Source organism: Neofelis nebulosa, chromosome 15 (assembly GCF_028018385.1).
Source record: "Neofelis nebulosa isolate mNeoNeb1 chromosome 15, mNeoNeb1.pri, whole genome shotgun sequence".
Classification (NCBI taxonomy): Eukaryota; Metazoa; Chordata; class Mammalia; order Carnivora; family Felidae; genus Neofelis; species Neofelis nebulosa.
The window spans coordinates 28,254,508-28,268,390 of record NC_080796.1 but is presented as its reverse complement, the minus strand read 5'-3'; the positions used below and the strand labels follow the sequence as shown (position 1 = coordinate 28,268,390).

Below are 13,883 nucleotides of genomic sequence, written 5' to 3'. Positions count from 1 at the left end.
AAGTTGTGGTGGGAACACAGTGAACAAGGGTAGGAAATTATGGTAGATGAGATTGGGTAGTTAGGCAGGGGACTGATCACTGAGATTTTCTAGGATATAGTTAAGAGTTTGGATTTGTCCACTGTGTAATAGGAAGTCACTCCTTTTCAAATAGAAGGGGAACACGATCTGATGTATGTTTGAAAATGACCAGTCTCATTGCTATAAGGAAAATGGTTTGGAATGAGGCAAAGAATAAAGAAGGGAAACCAACTGAGAGATAATTGCATCAACTGGGTTGGTAGTATTGGAGTTAGAGAAAGGGTGACAGGTGTAGGATTTGTTTGTGGGTTAGAGTCAACAAGATTGCTGCTGGATTGGCTAAGGGCATTATGGAAAGAGAGGTTTTTGCTTGAGAACAAGAAGATGGTGGTATACTTAACTTTTGAAGATTATTATTTTGGGTATATGGTGCCAAGAGGGCAGAGATTGTAAAATAAGGTATTAAATTTATGTAGTTGAGTGGATAGGTTGTCATTGACAGTTGGGAGATTGGTTCTACAGCCATAAATTTGGGAGTTATAATTAATGTCTCAATTTATGAGTGTGTATGGGATTAACCCAGATAAGGGCAGATAAAGAGGGGGATCAAGACATTTCAATTTATACAGTGGAGGATGAAGAGATTTTTTTTAAAAAATCTGAGTAATTGCACTCCATGAAGGTGGAGAAAGACCAGGAGAGTATCAGACCATGAAACCAAGGAAAAAAAAAATCTTTCACTAAGGAAACTGCAGGCATTTGCGTTAAATGCTAGTAAGAAGTCAAATAAACCGATTAGGAGGATGGCTGAAATGAAGTTGCACCAGTAAAGTACAATAGAGGGAGAGAATGAAGGAGCGAATATAATGATGGGCAATGGAAACTGAGCTCGATGCCTACGGAAGGAAATGAGATAAGTGGGGTAATGAATGGTGATGAGGTCAATGGATCAGTAGGCTCAGTGAAGTTAGAGAGTTATATGTTAAAGTGTGAGTGTTGAAATAGGTGAGCTAGAAGGTGAGTCAAGGAAGATGCTTGAAACCAAGATTTTGGAAATGGTACAGCAATTGATGATAAGATCAAGGTATGGATAATCATAGGAAATGGTGGAAGAAGGTATCACAGGAATGAAGAAGGCTAAGGAGGGAAAAGCCAGGCAGGATTAGGTAGGTGGTCCATGCAGATATTACCAAAATATCAACATTAGGAGTACAATAGAAGTCCATCAGCCAGGTATTAATGATTTGCCCAACTGAACATAACATCCCCCTCTTTGAACTTCCTTTTAATTTTGTACCTCCTTGACAATTTTGTCTTCTTTTTGCTTTTGGTGTACTTGGTTTTTTTCCCTTCTTCTAGATTAGGCAATGAAAACAAGTTTGGTGCTATCTCCTATAGCACAAAGCACACATTTTCCAATTCAGTGTTGCAATGAACAAGAATAATAAATAGTGACCCTAGGAAGTCTCTCTCTGAGGGCAGAACCATTTCATTAAGGTTCAGTCTAGTTTGGAATAGATAGGAGAATGCAAGACAATGGTTTAAGTATGGCGCTTTAGAGAAATCATATGTCTTATGACAAAGATATATGGAAACAGTCAAAATTTATTGTAGAAGAGATTTTTCCATTCTTAAATAGTATAAAAATAAACAGGCATTTGTTTCAACAGTTACATTTGACATTAAGTTAATTTAAATACACATTTGTCTTAGGCACCAAAACCTTTGTATATTATATTCCAAATTCCTAGGTTTGGTCAGCAGGTTGATGTTAATAAAAGTTGTTTTTTTTTTTATCAATGAAGTTAACAGTTTTTAATACATGCCCTTCTAATATTGACCATTTCTTTATTAACTATAAAATTTTTAAACATAAAATCTTAAAAAATCCCCTGAGTTATTTCCTTTAATGAAATTTCAATTTCTCTACCTAAAAGACATGCTTTTGCAATTATTTACAAATACTGATGTCATCTGTAATCAGTGCTTGATTTAAAAATATTAAAACTCACAGTGCTTTGCACACATCTCCTCAGTAAGTTATAGCTGAATGAATTAATGAAGGATCCACAGGTCCTTCAAAAAATGTATAAAAGGTCAGTCTTGTGGTGTATCCAGGCTAATGAGACACAGTGTTCTCTGTGGGCTGGTGTATGGGTAAACCTTCCATATTTCATTACACCAGAGTTGGGTTGCTGAAAATTTATTCAGAAATTTTAATCTAATAATTTTTCTTGTAGTTTACATAGTAATTCAGAGTTAATCTCAAAGAAGATATACCGATTCTCACATAATGAAAAAAAAAAATCAATGATTGCAGCCTAAATAAACCTAGTTTATAATAACGTCCTAACAAGACATAAATAATAATCCTCAATAAATTAAGTAGTATACAGTACCAGCAAATGTCAGCTGACAATGAGATGTGGAAAAGAAGAAACGTGTTCTTCCTGGGAACTATTCAGGAATTGTTTGGCTTTGTTTTTCAAGAAGAAAGGACATTCATTAGAATAGAAATACAACTTTCTTCTATCAAGAACCCCCTGCAGTTCTCCGTAATGCATTCAAAGCCTACATGTAAGCCTACAAAAAGGCTTCTTCCATTACACTTAGTTAAAATTAACTATAAATAAAGTTCTCTGCTTTTCACTTAAAATAAGTGTATGTCCTTTTGTAGAGGCTTTTTTAAGGGCTGTTTTTTTTTTCTCTTTCATTTTTGTTAAGAGGAGCTAAGTTACTAGTAGTCCTGAGTTGAGGTTTTCCTGAAAACTTGCAAAAGTTCAGATACGAAAATATAGACAGAGGGAAAAGATAAGAAAGAAAATAGAGTCCACAGAAAGATGAACTCAGATCTTAAAATCAAGAAAACAAAATAGAAGGAGTAAACTGATCAGAAGAGAGTTTCTCCCAGTACAATGGCTAACAGAAGAAAAGAAAAGGAACAGGTGCAGGTAGTTGCTTCTAATGCATCATGGAGGATACACTGGAAATCCCAGGGTATACACTGGAAAAAAAACTTGCAGCATTTTGCCATCTTGGACCAGCATTTAAATGTCCAAACAGCTTTGCTTTTGTTATTATAAATAATTTAAACTGAAATTCAAGTAAAAGGATGTCAAACTCATTTCCCAACAGTTTATAAAAAAGAATGAAAACTGTTTTCCCCTTTAACCTGAAGGAATGACATCTTTAAAGCAGTGACATGAAAATCTTCACAAGTATGACCCCTTTCTCCTTAACAGAAGATGTTAAGTAACATAAGGAGTTTAACATAAATATTAAATAATTAAGTTAAAAGAAATAGTCCATATAAATAAATAAATAGGATTAATACCCTTCTACAGTTCAGTTGAACGTTCTTTTAGCAGTACTGTGGGATTGATATCATCCAGTCCAGAGTGCGAAGAGCTTGCGTTAATGGTGACTGTTTTGGTGAGCTGTGGATCTTGAACACTGAATGCAGTAAAAGGACAGCCCTTCACGTTATTGCAGATGAGAGACTGAATCGAGGCAGTGTTGATGATTTTAAAACCTACTTCTCCACCAAAAGTGCTAGGCTTCCAGTAGTCAGGAGAGCATATAGGATTACCCATAAGTCCTTTCAAGGAGAATGGTGCTCCCATTTCTACCATGGTCTCACCAAAGATGGCATCAGGGCGAGGCTTTTCTACCAGAAGGGCAGGATACAGCTCCATGGCATCAATATCACCATAAAGTGCTTCTAACCCCGCAGCCATTTCCTTCTCTCCTGTGAAGGTGACAAAGACAGATATACAACCAATGTAAAACTTTACCAAAAAAAAGTTTAAATCCTTTTAATCCTTTGCTCAATTTGCTTTCAACTTCTCTGTTGTTTCCATTTGACCCTTGATTCTTTTAAGAAGTTTCTCACCTGTGAGTTCTTCAAATGATGTATAGGGCTTCAGCCGAAAGCGTTTGCGATACTCATTAAGAGACTGGTACTTCATCTGTCTGCTCTGGTCGATTGAGGCCTTTGCTACTTGCTGCACTGCAGCTGGAACATTCCTACCACCAGCAACCTATGGAAAACGAATTAAGTTACAGGACAAAACTTTTAGGCATATTTATGGTGATTTCTGTCTTAAAAACATTCATTCCTTGGGTACAAAGTAGATAAGACTGATGTTCTCAGCTGAGACCTACACTATCCAATTTAGAAATTTTATTTCTAGGGGTGCCTGAGTGGCTCAGTGGGTTGAGTATACAGCTCCATCTCAGGTCGTGATCTCACAGTTCATGACTTCAAGCCCCACGTCAGGGTCTCTGCTTTGGATTCTCGTACTCTGCCTCTCTCTTTCTCAAAACTAAATACACATTAAAAAAAAAATTAAGGAATATTTATTTCTATGATCTATAGATTGTATAATTATAGAAAGTTTTTGAAAATATATATAAGGGATGACTGCATATTTCTATTTGATAACTGTAGACTACAAGTTCAGACTTTTCAAAAAAAAGGTAGGCTTCTTTTTCAAGAAAAGAATTGACTAACAAAATAATTACTCTTTCAGTAAATTTAAGAAAAATCATTTCAGTGGCAGAAATTCTAGTTACTAATCCTTTGTTTCGTTTTTCAATAATAAGGCTTACCCTGCCAGCAATTTGCCTGCTGAATGATTCCACGAACTGGGTAAGCCCATGTTCCAGTAATATAGAGTTGTTGTAGACAAACTGCTGGAAATTGTACTCCTGGTCATCTATTTGCAAGGTGTCAGGCAGAAGGGGATGCCAGTGGTAGAGTGTGTTAAACTCAGCAGCAATACGGTTTTGGTATTGGAATTGTTGGTTGAAAAGCAGCTCTGGGTCAAACTTCAGTTTGAAGTGATAGCCACTCAAGTGTTGTACATAGTCTTCAATCACAATCTTAATGGTTTCTCCTATTTACACAAAACAAAAAAATTAGAGCATTAATCCTCTGGTTACCAACTTTCAAGCAGCTGAAATGCAATTCTGTTAATCCAGTATTCACTTGTATTTTTTCCTTTATACCATCCAAACAAAAGGTATTTCTATTACCAATCATGCTCAAGGATTGAATTCATCTGGAGCATGTGATTTTACATTGACTACAGTCTCCCAGAACTACTTAAAACATATCAAAGGTAACTAGTTGTCTCTGGGGAAGAGGGTTTTATTTAAATTCATTTCTCTTCTTGTTTACCTATCAGTATTAGCCTGCTCGTCTGGAACAACCGCTCATCATCCCATTCTGGATGCTCCTGTTTAAGCACATCACACACTCTGTTGTGTTCCCGCAGCCAAATTGTGGCGTACATCATCAGACCAGGCACCAGACCAAAGACCTCCTGGCCCACAGCAAACCGCAGGTGTTCAGGAACATGAGGTGGGTAGATCATCTCGACCTGAGTATCTTTGACTGTGGGAGGATACACCTCCCCATCGATTATCTAAAAAAATAACAGTAATAAAAATGTCAAATTTTAATCACTACAGATTTTAAAATATGGGTAAGTGGTGACTCATCATTAATTCTTAATACTCAAATGGCACACACCTGGTATTTCATTTTTCCATCCTTGAAAAGGCGCAGTTTATGCTGTCTATCCAAAGTTTCGCCATAAACATGACTTAAGTCCACCTGGAAGATTATGGAAAAATTTTATTTGTTACTGTTGAAGTTCTACAAAGTCTGTAATATCATTTATCATTAAATAGTTTGATAAAATACCTATTTTTCTCACAGCCACAAAATACTAAATTAATTCGTTTATCCACTGACACCACAAACCTAGATATGTCTCTTGTGTTTAAAGATATTTGTATCTCATATGGAGCCTATAAGTATATAATATGCTTTACTATAAGTGTATGGTATTTCTTTTAATAAGCATCAGAAAATGTATTATTGATATAAAATTCTTACTGATAAATTGAAACTGTGTCATTGAATTCCAAGGAATAATAATGCTGCAAAAATCTCCTAATAGCAGCGTAATCAGGGTACCAACAAAAGTTTGAAGAGACAAGTTTTTACAGTGCTAATATTTTAAACTAAAAATATAAGAGCCAAATTACAAATAATAATAACATCTGTATGTATGTATGTGTGTGTGTGCATGTGTATATTTTTACTAAGCCAGTGAATTAAAATGGAAATTCCATTAAATACACATTTCTGGAATAGAAATTCCATTTATAGACAGGGATTTTTTAAAAAGAGGGGTAATTATTTGGTGTAGCAAATATATATATGGCCTTTAATATTAGCACTCAGTATGATTTTTGCTATAATTCCAATTTAATTCTGTCTTACCCCATGGCCCAGTCCTTTGGTGAAAGCTGGTCCTCGCTTATGATCTGTCTTGAAAAATTGATGGGTGAAGTGTTGGGCAAAAAATGCAAACATCATATTTGTGCCTTGGGGGTCAGGAATGAACTTTCTTCTTAGAAGAAATTTTTCCACAATCTCTTTTGAATCAGGAAGCTCTTTCTTGCCTGAAAAGTGAGAAAGCTAAGATAAGAATTCATCTACATATTAAGGAAGCAGATAGTAAATGGGGATTTGCGGGAGAAATACAATTGTGAACAGGGTTATAATGCAAATGGAAATTCTAAGATACAGGGAACACCTTATTGAATGATGTTATCTATTTTAACTAGTATTTTAACTAGTATTAATTCAGTATTAATGACAGAATTTGAAAACATGAAGACGTTACACCAAAATGCCCATTCACTTTCATAGGATAGTTTACAGAAAGTCACACTCTCAAAAAAAAAAAAAAACAAACCAAACAACAACAATAAACAAAACAAAAACCCTCCACAGATACCCAATAAGAAAGCAAAAAAAAAAAAAAAAAAAGTGCTTTTATTAACAAATTACAGTTCAGTGTTGAATTTTTTAGGTAGCAATCTAGTCCCTATTGCAATGAACACCTCTCTACCCCCACTACACACTCACCTTTCACACCCATGGGTGTTGGGCAGTCATCAGCCACAGGGGGAAGAGCTCTGGTATAATAGGAGAGATTGGAAAAGGCTTCCCAGCTTTTATAGCCATAGTCCACATTGTAAGTTGGTGGGCTCTCAATCAAATGTGACCTGGCTGAAATTTTCAAGAAAACAAAAATTTTGTTTTAATTTTTCCCATACTCAAGACACACCAACGTTCATTTTTACTGTAAAATGGGCAAAGTGGCACTAAAGACTGAATTGAATTCCAACAACCAAAGATAACCCATTGTAAAACAGTTACACTTTAAAGTCTCACTGCTGCTTGTACTAAAAAAATCAGAAAGAATGATTCATTAAAATGCATTTTGGGACACCTGGGTGGCTCAGTGGGTTAAGCTTCGACTTTGGCTCAGGTCATGACCTCCCGGTTAGTGAGTCTGAGCCCATCAGGCTCAGAGCCTGGAGCCTGCTTCAGATTCTGTGTCTCCCTCTCTCTATCCCTTCCCTGCTCATGCTCTGTCTCTCTCAAAAATAAACATTAAAAAAAATAAAATAAAATGCATCTTTAATAAAGTATATATACTTTACCCAAACATGATCTAGCCATCTTGAGTTTTCAAATAATCATCTACTTACTGCATAAGAGGCCTATGAAGGAATATCTGGGCATGAAACCCACTTTAGAAATAAAGTTATTTTTTTGCTCACCCAAATCCAGATTAACCATTTATTTTAATGGATGCAATGCTATGGCCCAGGGACATTTAGTAAACAAGTGGACCACACTTCCTTCACAAACTGGCAAGAGTAATGAATTTAGAAGAGGTGTACAGGATTGTACGTAGAATTCGAAGTGAGACAGAACTTTCTAAACCAGATGAAACTGAGATGTCAATATTTTTGGCCATTAAGATAGAAGGAAAACTAAAGTCATTTTATAACAAGAATGAAAATATATTTCAGGATTAGGTTTAATAACTTAAAGTTCTATAAAGTGCATTTTTCTTTGAGGAAGCTAAAAACCTTAGAAAGGGACTTGTACTTACATGTCAACACATATTTCATAATTATATTTTGCAGGAAGGGAATGTTATTGACAATGTTCCAGACTCCCTTGAAGTGGGTAAGTATGTAGTGCACTGTATTTGGAGTGGGTTTCAGGAATAACTTTATTCTTGTCAGAAATTCAGCTGCAAAAAAGAAGGAAAAAAAAAAAAAGGAGAGATTAACAGGACCCATCATAAGGTGCTAGTTTGTAAAGTGATAACTGGATACATTCCCAGTCCCAATGAGGGCACCCAAGGGCAAACTTACGTGTTGAACAGTTTTCACCATAGAATCCTGTTCGGGTACAGTCACACTTATACTGGTCAAATCCTATGCTCAGACATACACCTTGGTTTTGGCATGGGTTGGAACAGCAAGGATTTGCTACAATAAAAGTAAGGACAGTATATAAGTCATTCTTTAGTTTCTTAATTTTGACTTAAACATTTAGTTGTTTTACATACTATAGATCAACTTTATATTAATAAATTCAAGAAACATACATGTAGTCATGGGAAAACAGTTTTTTTTACCTGTCACATACAATGATCATAATGAAAATACCAACTCCCTTTTCTAAATAAGGGTAACAATATTCAACCACATTAGTCATGTTGCTAAGCTTTTTCTTAGTAACATTTTAGATGTTCAGCATTTTTAAGGAGCTCAAAAAAGTAGCACTTTCAAAATTAAAGGGTAAATTTAGGGTAAATTTCAATGTAAAAACAGCTTGTTTTTAAAATATTGATTCCTATTCTCTAATAGTAGGCACCACACACAAACATTTCACATACATTGATTGTTCCTGTCTTACCGTAATAACAATCTGCAAATTAGTATCACTATTCCTATTTAGCAAGATGAGAAACATGAGACCCACACCGGTTAAGTAACTGGCTCATGATGATCAGAGCTTGTGGCAAAAGGTGGGATATACACCCAGTTCCTTTGGACTCCAATGGTCCAACCTCTTTACCAAGTCAAACATCGTCTCCATTCCGGGACTGTTCACAGTACCGGGAGGACCCGGGAGGTCAGAGCGGAACCTCGTCCGGGGTTACGGTACCGAGGGTTCCCCGGTGCAGGGAGCCAGACCCACCTGCACGGCAGAGCGCCAGGGCGACGCAGAGCAGCAGGGCGCGGGCAAGCATCTCGGCGGCGGGCGGAGCGCGGGCGGGCGGAGGCGTTGCCGTATTTGGGCTCCCGCGGCGGAGCTGGAGGTGGCGCTGTGCGAAGTTCCCGAGTGTTTCCTGACGCTCGCTGCAAGTCGTTTGACAACTGGAAGCTAACGGAGAGAACCTTCCTTTTATGAGTGAAAACTAAGCCCACGTGACGACATGACTGTTTCTTTCCGCTTTTTTTTTTTTTTACCCCCCAACTCTCCCCCTCCCCCTGTCTACTTAATTGCGTAAGACCCGAGTGGGGGTAGGAGTTTTACCCACGCAAATGAGAAAATCGGAAACCTGGGAAGCTGCCCTCGGCTTCCCCAAGGCGGGTGCAAAGAGAATTGCCCCCCTCCCTGCTCCGATCTCACGCTTCACCTTCTTCAGTCCCTCAGGTCCAGAATGCAATTTGCGCCAGATTCCCTTTCTCCCAGTCTTTGACCCGGAGCTTTCCGGACCCGGTGCCTCGGCGGATTCCCTTGGGGGGAGGGGAGACACTCGGCTTCCTCTCCCGGAATCCAAGCGGCTGGAGGTCCCAGAGCGCAGGGAATCCCCCGGCGCGGCCGCCCCCATGTCTCATCCTCAGGTCTTTGGGGGGCCGGAGGAGTCACAGTCTGGGCAGACGGGGCCAAGAAAGGCTGACATGTTTTACACGTCATGTACTTCAAACATATCACCACTTTAGTGACGACCCTTAACCTGGTGTATATGCAGCACATACATACATATATACATTGTTTTTTTGTTTTTGTTTTTTAATTTGGCAGGATGAAATGTAATAGCTATAGTCAGAATACATATCTGTAACTTCAAAGCTAAGCTGTTCTTCACATAAATGTTGTTCTCCACACCCCCACCCCTTCCTTGCTTCTTGGAGACAGAAAAAAAATGTTAATTCCTCTCCACAATACTGCTCCTAAGCAGTTATCCTGTGAATAGTCCATCTGAGCTTGAGGGATCACCATGATAACGTTTCCTCTCCTCTGATGAAAACAGGAAGGCAAGGCGCCCAGGGTCTGCGGGGATGCTAAATGTCCACAACATCTGCTTTAAAGCATTTATTTCTTGGCCCCGCGGTTCACTTTGCTTAGCAGCCCTTCGCAGGAGATACACATAAAAGGAAAAAGATCCTTAAAATTTGATTTTTTGTCTTTTCTGCCCACTTTTCCAAGATGATGAATGTGGCAATGGATCAAAGTACAACACTGCATTTATTTTTCAGTTGTCTGGGCTTATTAGTGCAAATTTTCTATTCTCATTTTTGGAACATGGTTTGATGAGGAATTGAGTGGAAAAGATGGATGATTTTGACAATTTTGAATTTCTTTGTCCTTTGTTTTTATTTAATATCTTTTGGTGGTAGGAGGGTGAAATCCAAGCAAGAAGGAAGGAAGGAAGGAAGGAAAGAAGGAAGGAGAGAGAAAAAGAGAGAGAAAGATAGCAAAGTGGAGAATAAAAAGTTCAATTAAGCCATACATTCTTAGCACTAATGGAAAAAACAACATAAAACCTGAAGTAAATCTACACCAGATACCTCAATTTGTAGAAGTCTTGAAGAAAAAGAAAAAGACTCACTTGGAATTTTTTTTCTTGCGATTTGCTTAATGTACACAGTATCTAATTTTACATGAGACACAAATGACTAAAATTCCATCTCATCCAGGAAGCTTTTCTCCTCCTCTAGTCATATTTAATCATTCCATTTGTGACACTCCCACTTATTGTAGTAAGTCTTATATGAAATTTTAACTAAGAGCATAATTTTTTGAAATAATTCCACTTTTCTATTTCACTTTAAATAAGTAGGTTGTGTCTACTCAAATTTTAAACTGGTATTTAGGACCACTAATTTGAGCTAGTTTAGGTGTCACTTAAGAATCCATACCCTGGCTCTGCTGGTGTATTGAAATTTTACATTATAATCCGGAATTTATGTTGAAGTCATCCTCATTGTTATCAGCACAGAGCCTGACACAGGGCCCGAACTCACGAACAGTAAGGTCATGATCTGAGCCAAAGTCAGACGCTTAACTGATTGAGCCACAAGGCGCCCCAAGAATGGGCACAGTTTAGAAAGGAAATCCAAATATGGGCTTGAGGAAAAACCATCATGATATGATTTATTAAATAATTTTGACAAGTGTGAGAAAGTGAAGTCGAATGGATAGTACATATTGGGATGCTGGTCACGAGGGGATGTTAAATGTCCCAAACCAACTCCAGATGGCTACACATATTTTAGGTGGAAAAGTACTATGATTACTGTGCCATGATGTATCATACCATAAAAAATAAGGTTTTGATTATGCAAAACCATAGCTCTCACTTTTGTATATATTTAGTGTTTCTGTGTGTATTTTAGACACACACACACATAAATATATATATAAATATATATACTATTTATATATATAAATATATACTATATATAAATTTATACTATATATATTTATATATATAGTATAAACTTTCTTAGTCTCTAAAATGTGTTGGGAAATTCTCTGCATGAAGGAAAATAAGAAAGCATATTAAAAATCTTCCAGAGCATTCTGTTGAGTTTTACTGCCCCCTTCTGCTGCTTGAATTTTTATCAACTTCTTTTTCTTTATGATACTGTGAAGATTGCTAGATAGGTTTTGTGTCTGATGTTACAATATTCATAAAAGTCTACATGTGCAGTGCTCATTTTAAATTTAACTCGTGAATATACTGAAAAAGAATGAAATATTTGTTCATTGAAGTGATAAGCCATTTATATGAGTTAAAAGAAAATGAAAAATGAAGCTCTTAATACCCCAAATTCCAAATGAGCTAACATTTTTGAGAGAGACATTTCTTATCGTTGAGTAGGGTTCCAGCACTCAGACATGCAAGAATGCTCTGATCCCACTCTCTCCGGCAAGGAGCTTCTTTCCATTTCCCTCCCTTCTACCTTAGTTGATTTAGTGATTCATTCAGAGGGAGTGGAGATTGCCCCATGTCTATTCATTCATGGCCTGCTGGCTAGAAGAAGAGTTTTGCCATCTTGCATCAGGGTTATTTATTTTTTTTTTATTTTTAAGTTTATTTATTCACTCTGAGAGAGAGAGAGAGAGCACAAGCAGGGGAGGTGCAGAGAGAGAGGGAGAGAGAATCCCAAGCAGGCTCTGCACTGTCAGTGCAAAGCCCAATGTGGGGCTTTAGCTCACAAACCTTGAGATCATGACCTGAGCTGAAGTCAGACGCTTAACTGACTAAGCCACCCAGGCACCCATCATCAGGGTTATTTTTAAGAGATCTTTTAGCAAAGTTATACCACAGAGTATACAGAAATGCTACTTACAAAGGGCCTCTAGTTTAGTCCTTCAGTAAATCCTGGTTATGCACCCATTCCTGCCTATATAAGAGAAATTTCAAGGCTATAAAGCAGATTTTTTTTAATTAAAAAAATTCTTATCAAATAAACCAATGAAGAAATACCAAATAATATCCATTTCTGAGTTTTATAAAAAGTTGATCTCCTTTCTTTTCTTTTTAAAAAACAATAATTTTAACAATTTATTCATTTTTTGAGAGACAGAGAGTGAGTGGGGGAGGGGCAGAGAGAGAGAGATAGACAGAGACAAAGAATCCAAAGCAGGCTCCAGGCAGGCTCTGAGCTGTCAGCACAGAGCCTGATTCGGGGCTCCAACCCACAGACGGGAGATCATGACCTGAGCTGAAGTCGGAAGCTTAACGGACTGAGCCACCCAGGTGACCCTCCTTTCTTTCAAACAACTCAAGTCTCTGATAGATTTTTTTTTTCTTCACTGTTCATGGTTGCATGTCGTAACTGCTCAGACGAGCCAAGGTAGATTGAACACAGTCCTTCTGTTAGAGTTAGGAATCTCAAATGGGAATAAGGAAGTCCAGTAGAGTGTGAACAGGGTGAACAGGGGTGTGCATGGTGAGAACACACTCACCAATTAAATATCAGGTTTAGGACTTTCAGTTTCTGTTCCAGCATGTAAGCAGCTTGAAAGTTGCCACTTCATCCTAACAACAAATAAAAACCTGAACAAACTGAAAGTTCAATACTCTTATTAGATCTCTTAGGGTTGTGAGATGACAGGATAAAATCCTGTCCCCAAAATTTGAGAGACAGGCCATCCAGGGAAGCACAGCTTAGCAGAACAGAAACCAATGAGCAGAAACCTCCATGGAAACCAGTACCTGGACTGGAAAATGCAAAGTGTAATTGACGAATTCTGGATGCTCCATGTGGATAAGTCTGAGTTAAAAACTCCAGGAGAAGGCACATGCTTTTGTGAGTTTCACTTCCTAAAGGTCTACCAGGTTCTCACAATGAATACCAGAAGAAGAAGAAGAAGAAAAACAAAAACAAAAAACCCTTGAGAACTCTTGAGAGATTGACAGGGAAAAGGGAAAAGTAACCATTTTGAAATATGCCAGAGCATTCTGTTCTTTTCAATAAGGCCTGCATTCAAGAGAAACTATTTTAATAGAGCCTAAACTATTGGAATTTTTATCAGAGCAAAACTAACCTGGGGGGAAAGAAAATACCCAACTCCATCCCCCTCTTCCACACGTGACAGGGAATTACTCAACTCCAGCCCCTGTAGCCATCTGTCCCACCTGAAGTGTGGGACTGGGGTACTAAAAGGCACTTGTGGCATTCACAGTTCAAGGGCATAGGCTCACTAAAAGACCAAGCCCTGCTTATAGGACTATAGA

General features: G+C 37.7%; 1 protein-coding gene across 1 annotated transcript; it reads right to left on the bottom strand.

Moving 5' to 3' along the window:
• Positions 1 to 1,608: 1,608 nt before the first annotated feature.
• On the bottom strand, positions 1,609 to 9,357 carry PTGS2 (prostaglandin-endoperoxide synthase 2). Its single transcript, XM_058702398.1, has 10 exons — positions 9,107 to 9,357; positions 8,275 to 8,391; positions 8,007 to 8,150; positions 6,968 to 7,111; positions 6,317 to 6,498; positions 5,558 to 5,641; positions 5,204 to 5,450; positions 4,633 to 4,919; positions 3,914 to 4,061; positions 1,609 to 3,769 (listed from the first exon to the last, which is right to left on the bottom strand). Exons 1-10 carry the CDS (start codon positions 9,156 to 9,158, stop codon positions 3,360 to 3,362), a joined length of 1,815 nt encoding a protein of 604 aa, XP_058558381.1. The 5' UTR covers positions 9,159 to 9,357; the 3' UTR covers positions 1,609 to 3,359.
• Between the last annotated feature and the right edge of the window lie 4,526 nt (positions 9,358 to 13,883).

Coding starts and splice junctions, on each gene's coding strand:
- PTGS2 (XM_058702398.1), bottom strand. CDS start 9,158: ATGCTTGCCCGCGCCCTGCTGCTCTGCGTCGCCCTGGCGCTCTGCCGT. Junction 5,642..6,316: donor CCAAAGGACTGGGCCATGGG/GTAAGACAGAAT, acceptor ATAATCTTCCAG/GTGGACTTAAGTCATGTTTA. Junction 3,770..3,913: donor ATCATTTGAAGAACTCACAG/GTGAGAAACTTC, acceptor TCACCTTCACAG/GAGAGAAGGAAATGGCTGCG.